The sequence below is a fragment of the Euprymna scolopes genome, chromosome 10 (assembly GCF_053919585.1).
Source record: "Euprymna scolopes isolate OS-2025 chromosome 10, ASM5391958v1, whole genome shotgun sequence".
In the NCBI taxonomy this organism is placed as follows: domain Eukaryota; kingdom Metazoa; phylum Mollusca; class Cephalopoda; order Sepiida; family Sepiolidae; genus Euprymna; species Euprymna scolopes.
Window position 1 is genome coordinate 99,047,752 of NC_136491.1, and position 15,000 is coordinate 99,062,751.

A 15,000-nucleotide genomic window follows, 5' to 3' on the forward strand; every position below is an offset into this window, starting at 1 on the left:
TCACTTTTGAGGAAATTAAGGGAAGCTATCAAAATTAAGAGGCGGGGCAAGGTCAGCAACGGTACCCTCCTTCTGCAGGACAATGCTCCGGTCCACAACTCGCATGTCGCCAGATCAGAAGCATGGGCGTGTGGTTATGAAATCCGCCCTCCATCCTCCCTACTCTCTTGACCTTGCACTCTCTGACTTTCACCTCTTCCCAGCCATGAAGTTGCTTTTGAAAGGAAGGCGTTTCCCAGATGATGCAGCTTTGATTTCTGAAGTCACGTCATTGTTAGAGGACCAACCTGGGGTGTTTTACAAAAACGGTCTCTAGAGCTACATCAAACGATGGAAGAAATGCATAACTCTGGGTGCTTCCTATGTAGAGAAAGACTAATAACTATGCCAAGTTTCGTTGCTCTACTGCTATGGGAAGTGGGTCAGGGGCATTACTTATTGCACGCCCCTCTTTTCATAGCCCATGTATTTGCTATAACCTGCTTATTCATGTTTATTTCGATTGTTTGTAAGAATACTTAAAGCGGGCTCTATGTCAATTAATGTGCTCATTCTTTCATTTATTATGTTGTATTATGTCTATTTTACGTTTATTTTGAACAAACCTTCTCTGCGATATATATATATATATATATACTTATTTATTTTAAATAAGCATTTATATGTTGCTACACATTTATGACCATGTTTCGATCAATCAGTTACAACTAACTAAAAACCTCTTCAGATGATGGTGTTTATACAAAAGTAGAGTCTGTAAACGTAAGCATTTCCGTGAGTATTTTGTAAAGTAGAGTCAGTATTGAGCACTTTTGTATGAACCTCATTAAATTCATTGACTGTTTCACCTCTGAAAATTATCAAACGTCGAATTCGGGCGAGTACATTAGGTAATCTTGAGTGTACGCAATCATCAGTGTAGGGTAACAATTCCTGCTTGTCATGAGATTTGAACACAGTCACGAAGCCACTTTTGCCCCAATTGCCAAGCCTTTACCTCAGTGCCACCAAACAATTGCCACGGGAATGAAGAGAATTAAGAACTATTAAAAAGTACATGGGTTTAATAAAATATGTTGAGAAATTTAGCAAAAGTTAAAAGCATATTTATTATTCGGAAAGGAAACACAAATAGATGTGAACGTCCTTAATCTGTACAGTTTCAAAGAAATACTTTCCTTCTCATCAGAGGGGAAGAGTTAGCAAAGTGCTAAAGAAATTTTGCCTGTAAAGCATTTAATGAGACTAGATATGAACTGGATCATACTAGCGTGAAAATGGAGTAGACAACAACGAAACAGATGGAGTGAGGTAAAAAGGAAAAATGGTTTCATGTGAAAAGGTGTTCCCATGGTTGGTGAGTACAAAATCCAGTGAATCCAGAAATTTTATAAAAGTAAAAGATCCAAGTTTTAAGTAATCCGAATGGATATCGTTGGAGTGTAGAAATGGTCCAAAACAACACATTTCTGTATGAAATTTATATATATATATATATATATATATATATATATATATATATATATATATATATATATATATATATATATATATATATGTTTGTGAAATTTGGACAGTATGTGCCAGACATGCCAAGAAACTGAATCACAATACCTGCCTCTGGAGTCTGTTAAAAATCAAGACAAGATACCAGACACAGAGGTTTTAGTCTTATCAAACCTCATATTAATATACACCATATTGCAGCAGTGCCAGGTTCGTTGGGCAGGTCATATATGCCGCATGTCAATTTCAAGACTCCTAAAACAGCTCTTTATGGTGAATTGTCCAAAGAGAAAAGAACTGCAAGAGAATATCAGAAACGGTTCAAGGACAATCTGAAGGTATCCCTCAAACAGGTTGGTTTGTATTCTAACTAACCTAAGACAGATGTTCCTGGTGTGCTGCAATTGCTGAATCTGCATGCAATGAAGAATGCGAGAGGAAACGTGCCATTAGAAAAGACAGAGCAGTTAGCATCATCCCACAAGTGCTCAACAAGCGGTAAATACTTCAGAGCTCGAATCAGTCTAACAAGCCATTTTCAAACCTACAGAATCATAATCATCTTTGCAAGCGATGGACGAACATCACATGCTTCAAGATCAAGAGAGTCAACTGTCTGGCTACAGGATGTAGAACCATCTAAAGATGCCGAAAGAAGGGTTTTAAATTATAATGATTTAACTGCTTTGCGATGTGAATGTCAGCGTCTCTCAAGATTATTATGATATGTAACAATACACACTTTTTACAACTGTACCGTCTTTTGATTCTTGTGTTTTTTACTTCTCGTTCTAATAAATGTCGACTGTTATTTCATACCTTTTACCAGCTTCGCTTCCTGAGATGATTTTCTTATTTGAAGATATGTGCGCCGTTTTCTTGGGTTGATCAACATCATCTACGTCTGAAACAGTTGAAGGGAAATCCAGATATCGCGTGTCATTTATGGTTTTCAGGGCTTCTCTGTTAATTGGCTTTCCTGTCAGGCGGTCGGAGAAAGTATTACCTAGAAAAACAGAAATCACAATGAATGATGCAATATATTATGCGTGTTTTTCACATATATACATACACAAATGAAATATGTAAATAAACACTTTTATATTTATTTATTTATTTATTTATTTACTGACTGTTATCCTCATCTTTATAGTTGTTGTTTCACAAAGTTTCGGCCATCTATTCACCTGGCCTTCGTCAGGTGGTTAACTGCAATGGAATAGGAATGCTGAGTCTCTCAACTGAATCTTCAGTAATTACTGCCTTCCATAGTTGTTGTTGTCTCACCACGTTTTGGTCAACTAATCCCCTGGCTGGCTTTGGGGAGGATTGAAATTACTATCTTCAGACAATGCTCACCTGGAGCCGTAGAGATTCAACACCTTTATTCACTGTGCCACAGGCCTCGTGGCGCAGTGGATACAGGTGTTGAATCTCTATGGTTCCACGAGTTAACCACCTGACGAAGGCCAGAGGAATAGTTGATCGAAACGTCATGAAACAAAAACCATGAAGATGAGGATAACAGTCCGCAAATAAATAAATATACAAATTACTCATCTCAAAGGATTCCAATAATAAAATAATATAGACATTTTTATTATCATTAATAATAAAGCCTGTGATCAGAGGGTCTTGGTGAGTTATTATTGATTATTTTTCATCTCTGATGAATTGAACAATCACTCGGTTTACAAGAGAAAGCTATTTAATGCTAATAAGTTCACTCTCAGATTAATTAATAATATGCCTTTTCATAGACTGAAAATTCTAATACTTCTTTGGCTCATGTAAAACTTAAATAGTTATATATGATATCGATGCACCCAATTGTTTACAATTACAAACATGCCTGTCGGACATATGAAAGACATGCCTCGACAACGCTTTTATCACCCATGATAAAACTAGTGACGACTTTTCTTGTTTATCTCAATAACAACAAAAAAGCACACAAACTTCCTTTTTTTGCACATCCAACAAAAAATAAAAAATAAAAACAACTTTAATTTTGGACCAAGATTAATATATACATAGTCAATAAATGCCTCAGACATTTTTTGAGTGTCACTTACAACTGAATTTCATGAAGTACTTTATCTGTTATGCCATGGACCCTTAGCATAACATATAAAGTACTTAACGGAAGTTACATCAGCTGAAACGTATAAATAGTACTAAAGATGAGAACAGTAGTCCGAAGAATTTAACTAATACAAACTAATATATGAAATATGTTTTGTAGAGTGTCTATTGACTGCTTTCATGTCTGTGCATATATACAAATAGAATATAATCACGCATAAATAGCTTTTCCACCATTTACGACTCATCAGTATGGCTAGACATAGCAAGATTCAAAACTAGAATGTTTAGCATCTGATGCTCTACTGACTGAGCTACTGAATACTATCATTGCAAAAAATTAAAGTGCATTTAAATGAAACTAGCTGAGAGATCCAACAGGATTAAATAAAAATTAACGAATGTTTCACACCATAATTTTATCATTAAAATTTGTGAAATCGCTTATATTTCAATTAAATACTTTGATTGTCTGCTCTAGTTGGGGACCCACTGCAGTGCACCAGGAGGAAGCTTCACATGCTTCTTACAGTGACTTAGTCTACAATAAATCGTTAATTCACCCCAACCAAGGCACAGTGCCACTTTGACGTAAGGGGCTACTATTTGGGGCCAAAATTACAGCGATACTATGTAGGGAGTTGAGCAGCAAGATTTCTGTTCACATTAGACTTGAACTTTTGTATGTTAGTACAGTCAGGGAGGCAGGGACCTAGGAGAGAATTCCAAAGTCTAGCAGTTTGAGGGAAGAAATTATTTGAATAGGTTTTCATCCAGGGATCTCTACAGTGTATGTGGTGGGATTTTGCTGCTTGTTGCGTTAGTCGGGGATATTTACGTTGAAGGGATGCAAGTGCTTGGAGTTCATTGGAGCACTTTCCATTAAAATACTTGTAGAATGCACACATTTCAGCGATGGGACAAAGGTCCGAGTTTCATTGCTTGTGTAAAACCTATTAGGTTGGAGACCCTTTTTTGAACCCATGTCTAAGAGCGAGAGACTAGTGGTAGATGCACCAGCCCAGATGTGGCAACAATACTCCATGTATAGGCAAATAGTGGCTTTGTAGAGGTACAGGATACTCCCAGGCGTGAGTAATCTTCTACCACAGTAGAGAGAGAGAGAGAGCTAATCTCTAAGCAAGATTCCCTTTATTTCAATTTGATTTTAAAACCCTATATATATACGTCTTAAACGTGAGACATTTTCTAGAATCAAGTATATGTAATGGATTTTAATGAAAATTAAGAATAATGATTCTATATACGAGGCCCAGTATTATAGGCGATCGCCCAAAAGGCAAGGTGAACAAAATGGACGAATGTCCGATATTTTCCTTACCTTGGAATTCAGCTGACTGTGATCTTTTCTTCATAAAAGCAAGGTTTGACGACGAACCAGACATTTCAAAATCGCTATTCGTCAAAGCACTGGATCCAGCTGAATCTATAGACATTCGTCGTCGATGGCTCCAACCATCCTTTCTTTGAACAGCCGGTGAAATGCTATTCTTATCGAATGAACCAGCTCGCAGCAACACTTCTGTGCCAGCATCGCTATATTCTTCACCCGTCAAATCTGATGAGACAAGATTAAAAATTCAAACTCAAGTATTATTTTGATTATAATCATTTTCATATTTATAAAAAAAAAAATACATACGACGTCAGATCCGTTCCATACGTTTTCTTTTTGCTGGTTGCATTTAATGGCATATAAACAACAAAAAAAGTTCTCTTAAAAATGACACTAATTATGTGGTGTAGTCGCATGTATGCTAGTCGATTTTTCATCAGCCGGAAACAACTTGTAACTCCAAATTCGTTTTTTATGAAAATATAAAAATATTATATATATTAGTTGAAGCATTTCTCCTAACAAACACCCCAGATATCTTAGCACTAAGTGAGACTAACCTACACTCCTCCTCTAACTACTTTAACATGCCCGATATCTCCCACTCTGCCGTAAGGACTGACAGACATATGCACGGACTTGGAATCTATCTTCGACCCCCCCCCTGATTAGAGAAAGAAAACTAGAATCGGACGATCAAGCCTTTATGTGCTTTAGATTAACATGTAAAATAACATTAGTTACTTTTATTTAGGGATCTCATCAGAGACGCGCCATGGCAAAATATCTTTTCACTTCCTGTTGAACAGTGCGCAAATGAGACAACTGAATGGTTCAAAACAGCAATTGAAGCACATGTTCCCATGCAGAAGTTTTATAGCAATGTTAGAGAATGGATAGAGAGAGAGAGAGTGAGGGAGATGTGTGAGTTATAGTGTAGACATGTTGACCGGAAGTCAAGATCAGCTGATTGGATTGCGTGTGAGTCATGTGATCACGTCAGCTGAATCAAGGAGATTTGCTTGGGACTTGGACGAGAGCGGACGGCTTCGCCGTTGTCTCCTCCCCTTTGCTGGGGGTGGGGAACAAACGCTGACGTGGTAGAAATAAGACCTAGAAGAAAAAAACAACACAGGCCAAATTCACTTTCAAATCTTCTGTGAACAAACTGGAAGGTGAATAAAAAACTATAGAACCAATTTCTTGTCTTGGAGTGAAATAAATCTTCGTCCCCAAAAACAGGTATCAAGTCTCCCTCCCAGACGAGAATTTCCAGATGGACCAACAAAATCGCAGAAGGTATGTTCAAATGACATGTCACACACATATTCACACTTAACAGCATATGAACATATGCAGTAGAAAGACCACTAGACGATCACACACACAACGACATTAACTCTGGTAAGATAATTAAACATTCAATCTTTTATAAATAGACACGTTTTAATATATCATCTCCATTCCAATTTCAACCAATATACAACACTCATTTTATGACACAACGTAACAGCAAGCCCTACTCTCCCCAATGGTCTACTTCTACTTGTGCATCTGCCATCGCACACAGGCAGCATGCTTACCGTAGATTTAATCGACATAAGCCCAGTACAAACAGACAGAAGTATATAGAAGCCAGAAATAACTGTAAGAAAGAAATAGCGACAGCTAAGAGAGAATTTACTGAAACCACCAAAAAAAAAAAAAACGCATCAAAGCACAGAAATTATGAACCCGTGACTTCTGGAAAATTTACAAAAGTGTAGTAAATAATGGGCAATCAACAATTCCCCACTATCTAACAATCATGAGGTTGTTTGCTCAGCAACCGAGAAGGCTAACATGCTTGCCAGTCGGTTTGCCTCCAACTCCACACTGCACCCTGCTAACCACCCCCTCCCTGACTTTCCTTTGCAGACAGACACCATACTAGACGATCCGAAAATAACCCCTTTTCAGGGGCATGCTATCATAAAAAATCTTGACACTTCAAAAGCATGTGGACTTGATTTCATCTCGGCTGTGCTATTAAAAAGGTGCTATGCCGAAGTAGCTCCAGTTCTCTCCAAACTTTACAACAAATGCCTTAATGAATCTTGCTTTCCTGCCTGCTGGAAAACTGCTTCTATGGTACCATTTTTCAAGAATTCTGGCAAAAGAACTGACCCAGAAAATTACTGCCCCATTAGCCTTCTCCCACTTTTCACCAAAATATTTGAGTTCATAATTAACCAAGTTCTAGTCCATCACCTTACAGATGCTAAACTTCTGACCGACCAACAACATGAATTTAGGCAAGCCTGTTCTACGGCAGAAATCCTAACTGTAATCTCTGAGTGTAGATACCATTCACTTGACAAAGCAGGGGAGGGTAGAGCGGTAGCTCTAGATATATCTAAAGCTTTTGAGAGGATATGGCATGAAGGTCTTCTCAGGAAAATCAGATCATATGGTATCACTGGAAGAATACTTAATTAAATCCTTCTTAGATAAGAGAAAAATCCAGGTTATTCTTGATGGTCGTACATCTAAACAATATGATATAAATGCCGGAGTGCTTCAGGGGTCTATCCTTGGACCTTTATTATTCCTAATATTCATAAATGACCTCCCTGACAAAATTGTCTGTGAGATGGGTATATATGTTGATGACACCACTCTCTATAACAGACACGACAGGAAAACAAATTAACACATATCTAAAGAAATGGCGGAAACATTAGAGGACGACCTCCAATCTGTAGTGGAATGGGAACAAAAATGGATGATCACATTCAATGCTGCTAAGAAGACTAAACTTGTTTCTTTCAATAACTACAAGAAACCTTCTCTACCACCAATAGCAATGGCTAAAGACTCTTTATCTGAAAGTACATCTTTTAAACTTCTTGGCCTTACGTTCACAGAAAACATGAGTTGGAAAAATTACATTGAGAGCATTGTCAGGACTGTTGCGAAAAAGGTAGGTTCTCTCTACCATGCTAGAAAGCTACTAAAGCCCGAAAGTATCCTGTACCTCTATAAGGCTACCATTTGCTCATGTATGAAGTATTGTTGTCATATTTGGGCTGGTGCATCTGCTACTAGTCTCTCACTCTTAGACGAGGTTCAAAAGAGAGACGCCAACGTGATAGGTCCTGAACTGTCATCTAAGATTCAGCCTCTGTCCCATCAATGAAATGTAGAATCCCTCTGCCTGTTCTACAAGTACTTTAACGGTGAATGTTTTGACGAACTGCAAGCACTTGTATCCCTCTACGTAAATACCTCCGACAAACCCGACAAGCAGCAAAATCCCACCCCTTCACAGTAGAAATCCCTAGATGTAAGAGAGCCTTCTACTCCAGTAGTTTCTTCCCCAGAACCACTAGACTTTGGAATTCCCTTCCGGGTTCTTGCTTCCCCAACTGTACTGACATGCAGAAGTTCAAGTGTAACGTGTACCGACATCTTGCTGCCTAACTTCCCACTAGTACCCCTGTAGTCTGTGTCCCTGATAGTAGCCCCCTACATCAAAGTGGCAACGTGCCTTGTTTGGGGTGAAAATGTAATAAATAAAAATAAATTTAAAAAAATTTATTATTTTTCTCGTGTGCAGCTCGTCTAATATTGTTTTCTCCCATTGGCTGTCTGCTTTCTGTCTCTCTTGCCTTTCCTTCTGGGATATATATATATATATATATATATATATATATATATATATATATATATATATATATATATATTTACATGACCTGTTCTCCAACAGGTGTTCTAAACTCGGCAGCTCTGAGGGTCAAGTGCTTGATTTTTCACCACCGGCAAAATGAGTTTTGACAGCTTCACCCTAAATCGTTCAGTGCGTTTTGGCTACTGACTGTTATGTGTGTGTGTACGTGTGTGCACAGCTCCAACACACAATGTCGCGTTATTTAGATACACAGAAATACATACTAATCCAATCAATAGAATTTGCCGTGAGAAGCTACTTATTATGATCATGTCTATAAGGAACTATGCACAAGATGTCCGTTTGTATTATAATGAACCTTCTGCATGTCAGCAGAGTCAGGCAAGCTAGAATCAAGAAGGGAATTTAAAAGTTTAGCAGTCTGAGGAAAGAAACTATTAGACTACTAGTAGAAGACTTTATGGCATCTAGGGACCTCAACAGTAAAGATGTGTGATTCTACCGTTTGGTTGGTTAGGAATGTATACATTGAGGGGGCACAAGAGCTCTGAGTTCATCAGAGCACATTCCATTAACGGACTTGTAAAACAGGCACAGGGATGCAACATTCTAATGACGGAACAAAGGTTGGAATATGGCTGATAGTCCGGGACCTATTAGATTGGAGACATTTTTTTATAACGTGTCTACTAGTCGTAGATACACCAGCCAAGATGTGGCAACAATACTCTATGCATGGGCGAATGGTGACTTTGTAGAGATATAGGATACTCTTTGGTCAGAGTGATTTTCTAGCATGGTAGAGGAAGCCCACCTTGTATCTGCTCCAATTCCTGTTGCCTATGAATGTTAAACTGACAAGTTTGAATGGTAAGATCTCAGGTAGAGTGTTATTAGTCGTGGCAATGAGTGGTTGAATTTGTAATTGTTAAATGAAAGAAGTTTAGTCTTATTGGCATTAAATGTTACCATATGTTTTCAGCTCTATTCAACTAACAGACTCATTGTTGTTTTCTTAGGTTTCCTCCAACTCTCAATAATTATCAAATGACAATTGTATTTAATAGATCAATTGTAATTTTTTGTTTTATTGTTACTATTGGGCAACCGCTCATCAAGGCAAGTAGCAACTCGAAGATAATGATTAATGAGATACGATGATTGTTAGCCGAAAGATAAAGAACAGTCAATGATATGAACTAAGTTTGATTTTTTTATCAGGCAGTTTATGTCAAGTATTTGTCGACATTGGATTTGGAGACGACCAAGTTATAATTAGTAAAGAAGCAATACCAAGATAATGTGTTCCATAGGTGGGAATCTCTAACAAAGAAGCTTTGTCCATAGGAATTCTACCTGATGCTAAGCACATGGAGAGAGAAAGGAAAGTCTTTTTCCACTGTAGTAATAAGATGAGTTCTTGCTGTGAATGGTTTAGAAGGAGGAGCCATAGATGGGATCTCAGTCGAGCAGCTTACCTTGGTCTGTGGAATATCCTTGTCTTTGTTCCCAGGTTTGAGGTATGCAGGGTGCTGCCAGCAACATTGATGTTGAGTCACTTGTGACTGAGGGTATAATGGTTGATTTTGGTGATTTGGGGCCTGAAAAGCAACAAGTTGAGACTTAAAACATATGTAAACATCAAAACATACTGCCATTTTATTCTGATTCAATGGCATTATTGCTGTAATAAAATATATATAATAAAAAATCACAATAATACAATCCTAAATTATAACCAAAGCAAAAAACTAAAACTTATAGTTGTATAACTCTAAATGTCTCCTCAAACAAAGTTGTATAACAACCTCTGTTCCTACCATCACTAAATACCATATTGATCAAACAAGCAATACTTTTAAATAAAAATATACTGGCCATAAATGCTGTTTCGTCAATCCAGATTATAATTATTATTACAGAGAACTAATAAGAAATAATCTAACACCAATGATTAATTGGGAAATAAAAAAAAACCCTGTCATTCATTCCACTTGCTTTATTTGCCTTAACGAAAAGCTGTTTATTATGAAATTTAAGGATAGGGATAGGTTCCTAAATATAAAAAAAAACAAGAAACATCGATTGATTGTAGGCATTATAAATCACACCTCCTAAGCCACCTACTTACTCCCCCGTTTTATTTATCCTTGCCATAGTCTAATCTAATTGTATATTTTTAACTAATTATTATTGTTATTATCGTCATCATCATTAAGTTAGTAATCGTCGTCGTCGTCATCATCATCATCATCATCATCATCTATATATTAATACTCTCCTCATCATGGAATATTTTAAATCGCTTCGACCGTTATAATGCTGCATTCCCTTAGAATGAAAATGGAATATTCCGAAAACTCCAATAAACAATTGTTTAAGATAAGCTAGTTGTTGTTGTTGATGACGACGACGACGACGACGACGACGACGACGACGACGACGACGATAGTAAGTTTAATTCATATATTTTTGATCCGTTTTTATCACGAGTAATAATAATGGAAATTTGAATCTTCAATCAAAATCTTTCTCCAAAGTTCAAGTCGCTAAATCTGCATACCGGTTGATGTAATCGTTGACCTATATTTTTTAACACAGAACTTGTCTTGTATATTTCCTTTCTGGTTAAAGTCACGCCCCCACGCGATAATAAGATATATTTGTGTTTTCTTTTGTATTTTGTTTTGTTTTTATCGATATACAAATTTAAAGGTTTTTACCTATGTAATTTTAGTTTTGTGATTTTAATAATTTTTATTATTACGAATATTATTTTATTTAATTTTATTATTAAAGATTGTATTATTATTATTATTATTATTATTATTATTATTATTATTATTATTATTATTATTATTATTTATTCACACAGGCCATCATCAAACATTTTTCTTTGAGAACAACCTGTGGCATTCTCTGGAGTCTGGGTGACAACAAGTCTCCCCGGATTTCCAGTACTCTCAACCTCTGTCGATAACCATTGTAGATATGATATGCATTATTGTAGCAGCCGCTTACAATAATTTCTCGTTAACGACCTTCACTGGAATTTGGGTGGCAACAAGCCTCCCCAATGTCTTAGTTCTCTTTGCACTCGTTCAGCAGAGGTCTAGCTAGTGCTTTCACTCCTTCTTGACCCTCCTTGCTTTGGTGTAGTGTCAGTTTTTGGTGATACACAGAAAAAAATGTTCCTTTGTGTTTTACATCTGTAGCATTTTCTGAATGTCCAGTTTGTGTCTGTAGTTCATGTGTATTAGTCTCCGCATTCAAGGGTTTTCCTTAATATTTCAGTAGTCTTCATTACTGTTAATCGTTGTATCTTATCAGCCATCCCTCTGATTCCGATCTCTCCATTCTCTTTTCAAAGTTTTTCAATATTGTTTTTAGCGCTCCTACCATTAGTGGTGTTATCTTAACTTTTTTCATCTTCCATATTCATTTGAGCTCTCTGGCAAGTTCAGTGTATTTGCTCCATTTTTCCATCTCTTTGATCTTCACTCTGTAGTCTGACAGTTCTTTTCCTTCTTCTTAACTAGTATGACATCCAGTTGTCTTGTTTGAATAGGTGTATCCGTTTGTATATCCATGTCCCATAGGAGTTTATGATTTTCATTTAAAGTACTGCTGTCGGTTTGTGCTTGTACCATTTGTTTGGATGTTTAAGATGCAGTTTTTTGCATAATTACTAGTATACAGCCTTCCCCACTTGATCGTGTTTATTCTTATATTCTTTTTGAACTAGTTTGCTGCATTCGTTTATTATGTGGTTTATTGTTTCGTCTCTTTGTCCGCAGAGTCTTCATTTGCTGTTTTCTTGTGTCTTGTCAATCCTTGCTTTTATGTGGTTGGTTCTAATCACGTTATGTTGTGCCCTGTTAATAAGGATTCAATTTCTCTGTTAAAGTTTCCTTTTTGTAGCCATGTCCGAGTGTTTTCGTTAGTCTCATCTTTTATCATCCTTATGAATCGTCCATGTGATTGTTTCTCTTCCCATTTTTCTTTTTCTCGTCTCATCCCTTGTTTCTTCTATTTCTGTCTTTTTTTTTTCAGTGACTTTTGCTGCAGTAATTATTCTTTCAGTGTTCTGCATTATGTATTTTTCCAATTCCTTTCTTGTATCATTTATGTAGTCCTCTAACCAGCTCTCTTCCACTATCTTTTCTTTTCACATAGAGTTGGTTAGTATCATCCCTTGAATGTAGTGCATTGTGCATTATCATAAGTTTCCTGGTCATATTTGTAGCTATTATGTTCACCTAGTACCCTCATCTCCGTTTGGTTGGGTAATGTCATACTTTTCCATGCCGAATTACATTTGGATACGCCGACTGAAGATTCTGGTTGTGTTTATTAGTATCTCTAATTCCTTCTTTGTTTTTTACAAATAACTTCCATGTACATTAGGTGGTTCATTCTTTCATCTGTATTAGTGAACTTGTATCTGGCTTGTCATTGTCTTAGTATGTTGTTAATGGGCATCATAGCTATAATAAATAGTAGTGGTGATAGGGAATCACCTTGGAAGATACCTCTTTGTATGTGAATCTCCGTTATGTATTGTCCATCAGCCGTCACTTATTATTTGTAACTGGCTGACCGAAACATGCTCATGAATGTGTAGCGACATATAAATGTAAAACAAATAAAAAGTATATCTTGCCCTACTTCGGTATTGAGATCTCTTGAATTAACCTCGTTAAAAGTTCATTGGTTGCTTTACCTCTGGAAAATATTAACCTGGAATTATATATATATATATATATATATATATATATATATATATATATATATATATATACAAACATTATTCACCAATCTTTAGTAATCATACGGATTTCATTAGATTTACCTCTAGGAAACCAATCCATACAATTATTATATATATATATATATATATATATATATATATATATATATATATATATATATATATATATATATAGCTTAATTGCCATATTTATTTCCATAATTCACTGTCTAACTCTACTCACGTTGAAGTAAATACTGAAAATCTTAGATCTCGTTATACATGTAATAATGACATATAGCGATGTATCTATATTTTTACTATTATATAAAAGAAACATTGTGTCTGTGTATGTCTGTTTCTGAGTTCTTTCCCGAAACTGCTTAGCCGATTTTTATGAAATTTCACACAAATGTACTTTATGTGCATAGCAGTGTTCTTAGATTGTTTTTTTTATCTAAATATCTTCGATAAGAATTTATAATTGAAATAATCCGATGAAAGAAAGAAACAGCCGATTTTGACCAAAGTTAACACCTTACAAAGCCTAACATCACAAGTGCAATTTAGAATTTTTTTTACCACACAAGTCGAAAGGTCTGACATATAAAATCAACAAATCAACAATTCTTTGATATGACACAGGCGCGTTCGAAATAAATGTCTGTGTTTAAAGCTCAATGGCACTATGATACTTGACTTTTTCATTTTAAACTTAAATCCAAACCATTATCACCGTACAAGCAATAAGGTCAGGCATATAAAATCAATAGTAGGTTCTTTGATATGACAGGGGTGCGTTTGAAATGAATATTTCAATTTGGACCACAACTGAATCATGATACTTGACATTTGCATTTTTAACTTTAATTCAAGCCGTTATAAATAAAAAATATAAAGTAATTTTATAAAAAATCAATAGTAGGTTCTCTACAATGCAATATAGACTACAATTTATTGTGAACTAAGTCACTGCAGGGAGGCATGCGAAGCTTCCTCCTGGTGCACCACGATGGGTCCCCAACTAGAGCAGGCAATCAATCGAATTGATTAAAAAATGGGCGATTTCACCAATTTCGATGGCAATAAAGATATGGAAGTGTGAAACATTCGTTGATTATTATTCAATCCCAGGCAACGTCGGGTCTCCTTGCTAGTCTATATATAGTTATATGACCCGACTAAGGATTGATCCCTAGTCTCCCTGCCCATGAGCAAGCAATCTAATCATTGTGCCAAATACATTAAATGTACTACTTATTTGCACCTTAATGATACATTAGTTTTGGTGAAACAACATGGTTTCTGGACAACAAAAAATAACATAGTTTTACCTGTTCTGTCTTTACTCTTTGCACGAGGGTAAGAAGCCCAACCATCTGCCAAAGTTCTGGAAGATTCACACGCTTTTGGTTTATACTGAGCCAGAAATGCTTGCCTTAACAAATCTTGTTCGTCAAGTGAACTCTGCAGGTTCTGAATGGACGCTTTATTCAACCGGATTTGATTGTACTGGTCCCAACGTGTTTTCCTTGACGGCAAGAACTCGTTGGCATTCGATACGGTGGAAGTATTCACTAGTTCCATCGCTGTCTGAGATTTGTCGTCACTGTCAGAGGCTGCCTGGTTCCG

The 15,000-nt window shown here is 36.4% G+C and overlaps 1 protein-coding gene across 8 annotated transcripts in view; it reads right to left on the reverse strand.

Moving 5' to 3' along the window:
- The window catches only part of LOC145286160 (uncharacterized), a 205,414-nt gene that overhangs the window by 24,784 nt on the left and 165,630 nt on the right, over positions 1–15,000 (reverse strand). For all 8 annotated transcript variants that reach the window (XM_080134939.1, XM_080134932.1, XM_080134938.1 and 5 more), the window contains 4 exons: positions 14,703–15,000; positions 10,097–10,219; positions 4,934–5,170; positions 2,326–2,512 (listed from right to left, as the gene is read on the reverse strand). The exon at positions 14,703–15,000 is cut by the window's right edge and continues 179 nt beyond it. In XM_080134939.1, coding sequence (XP_079991065.1) covers positions 2,326–2,512; positions 4,934–5,170; positions 10,097–10,219; positions 14,703–15,000 — 845 coding nt within the window. The remainder of the gene's footprint in view (positions 1–2,325; positions 2,513–4,933; positions 5,171–10,096; positions 10,220–14,702) is intronic.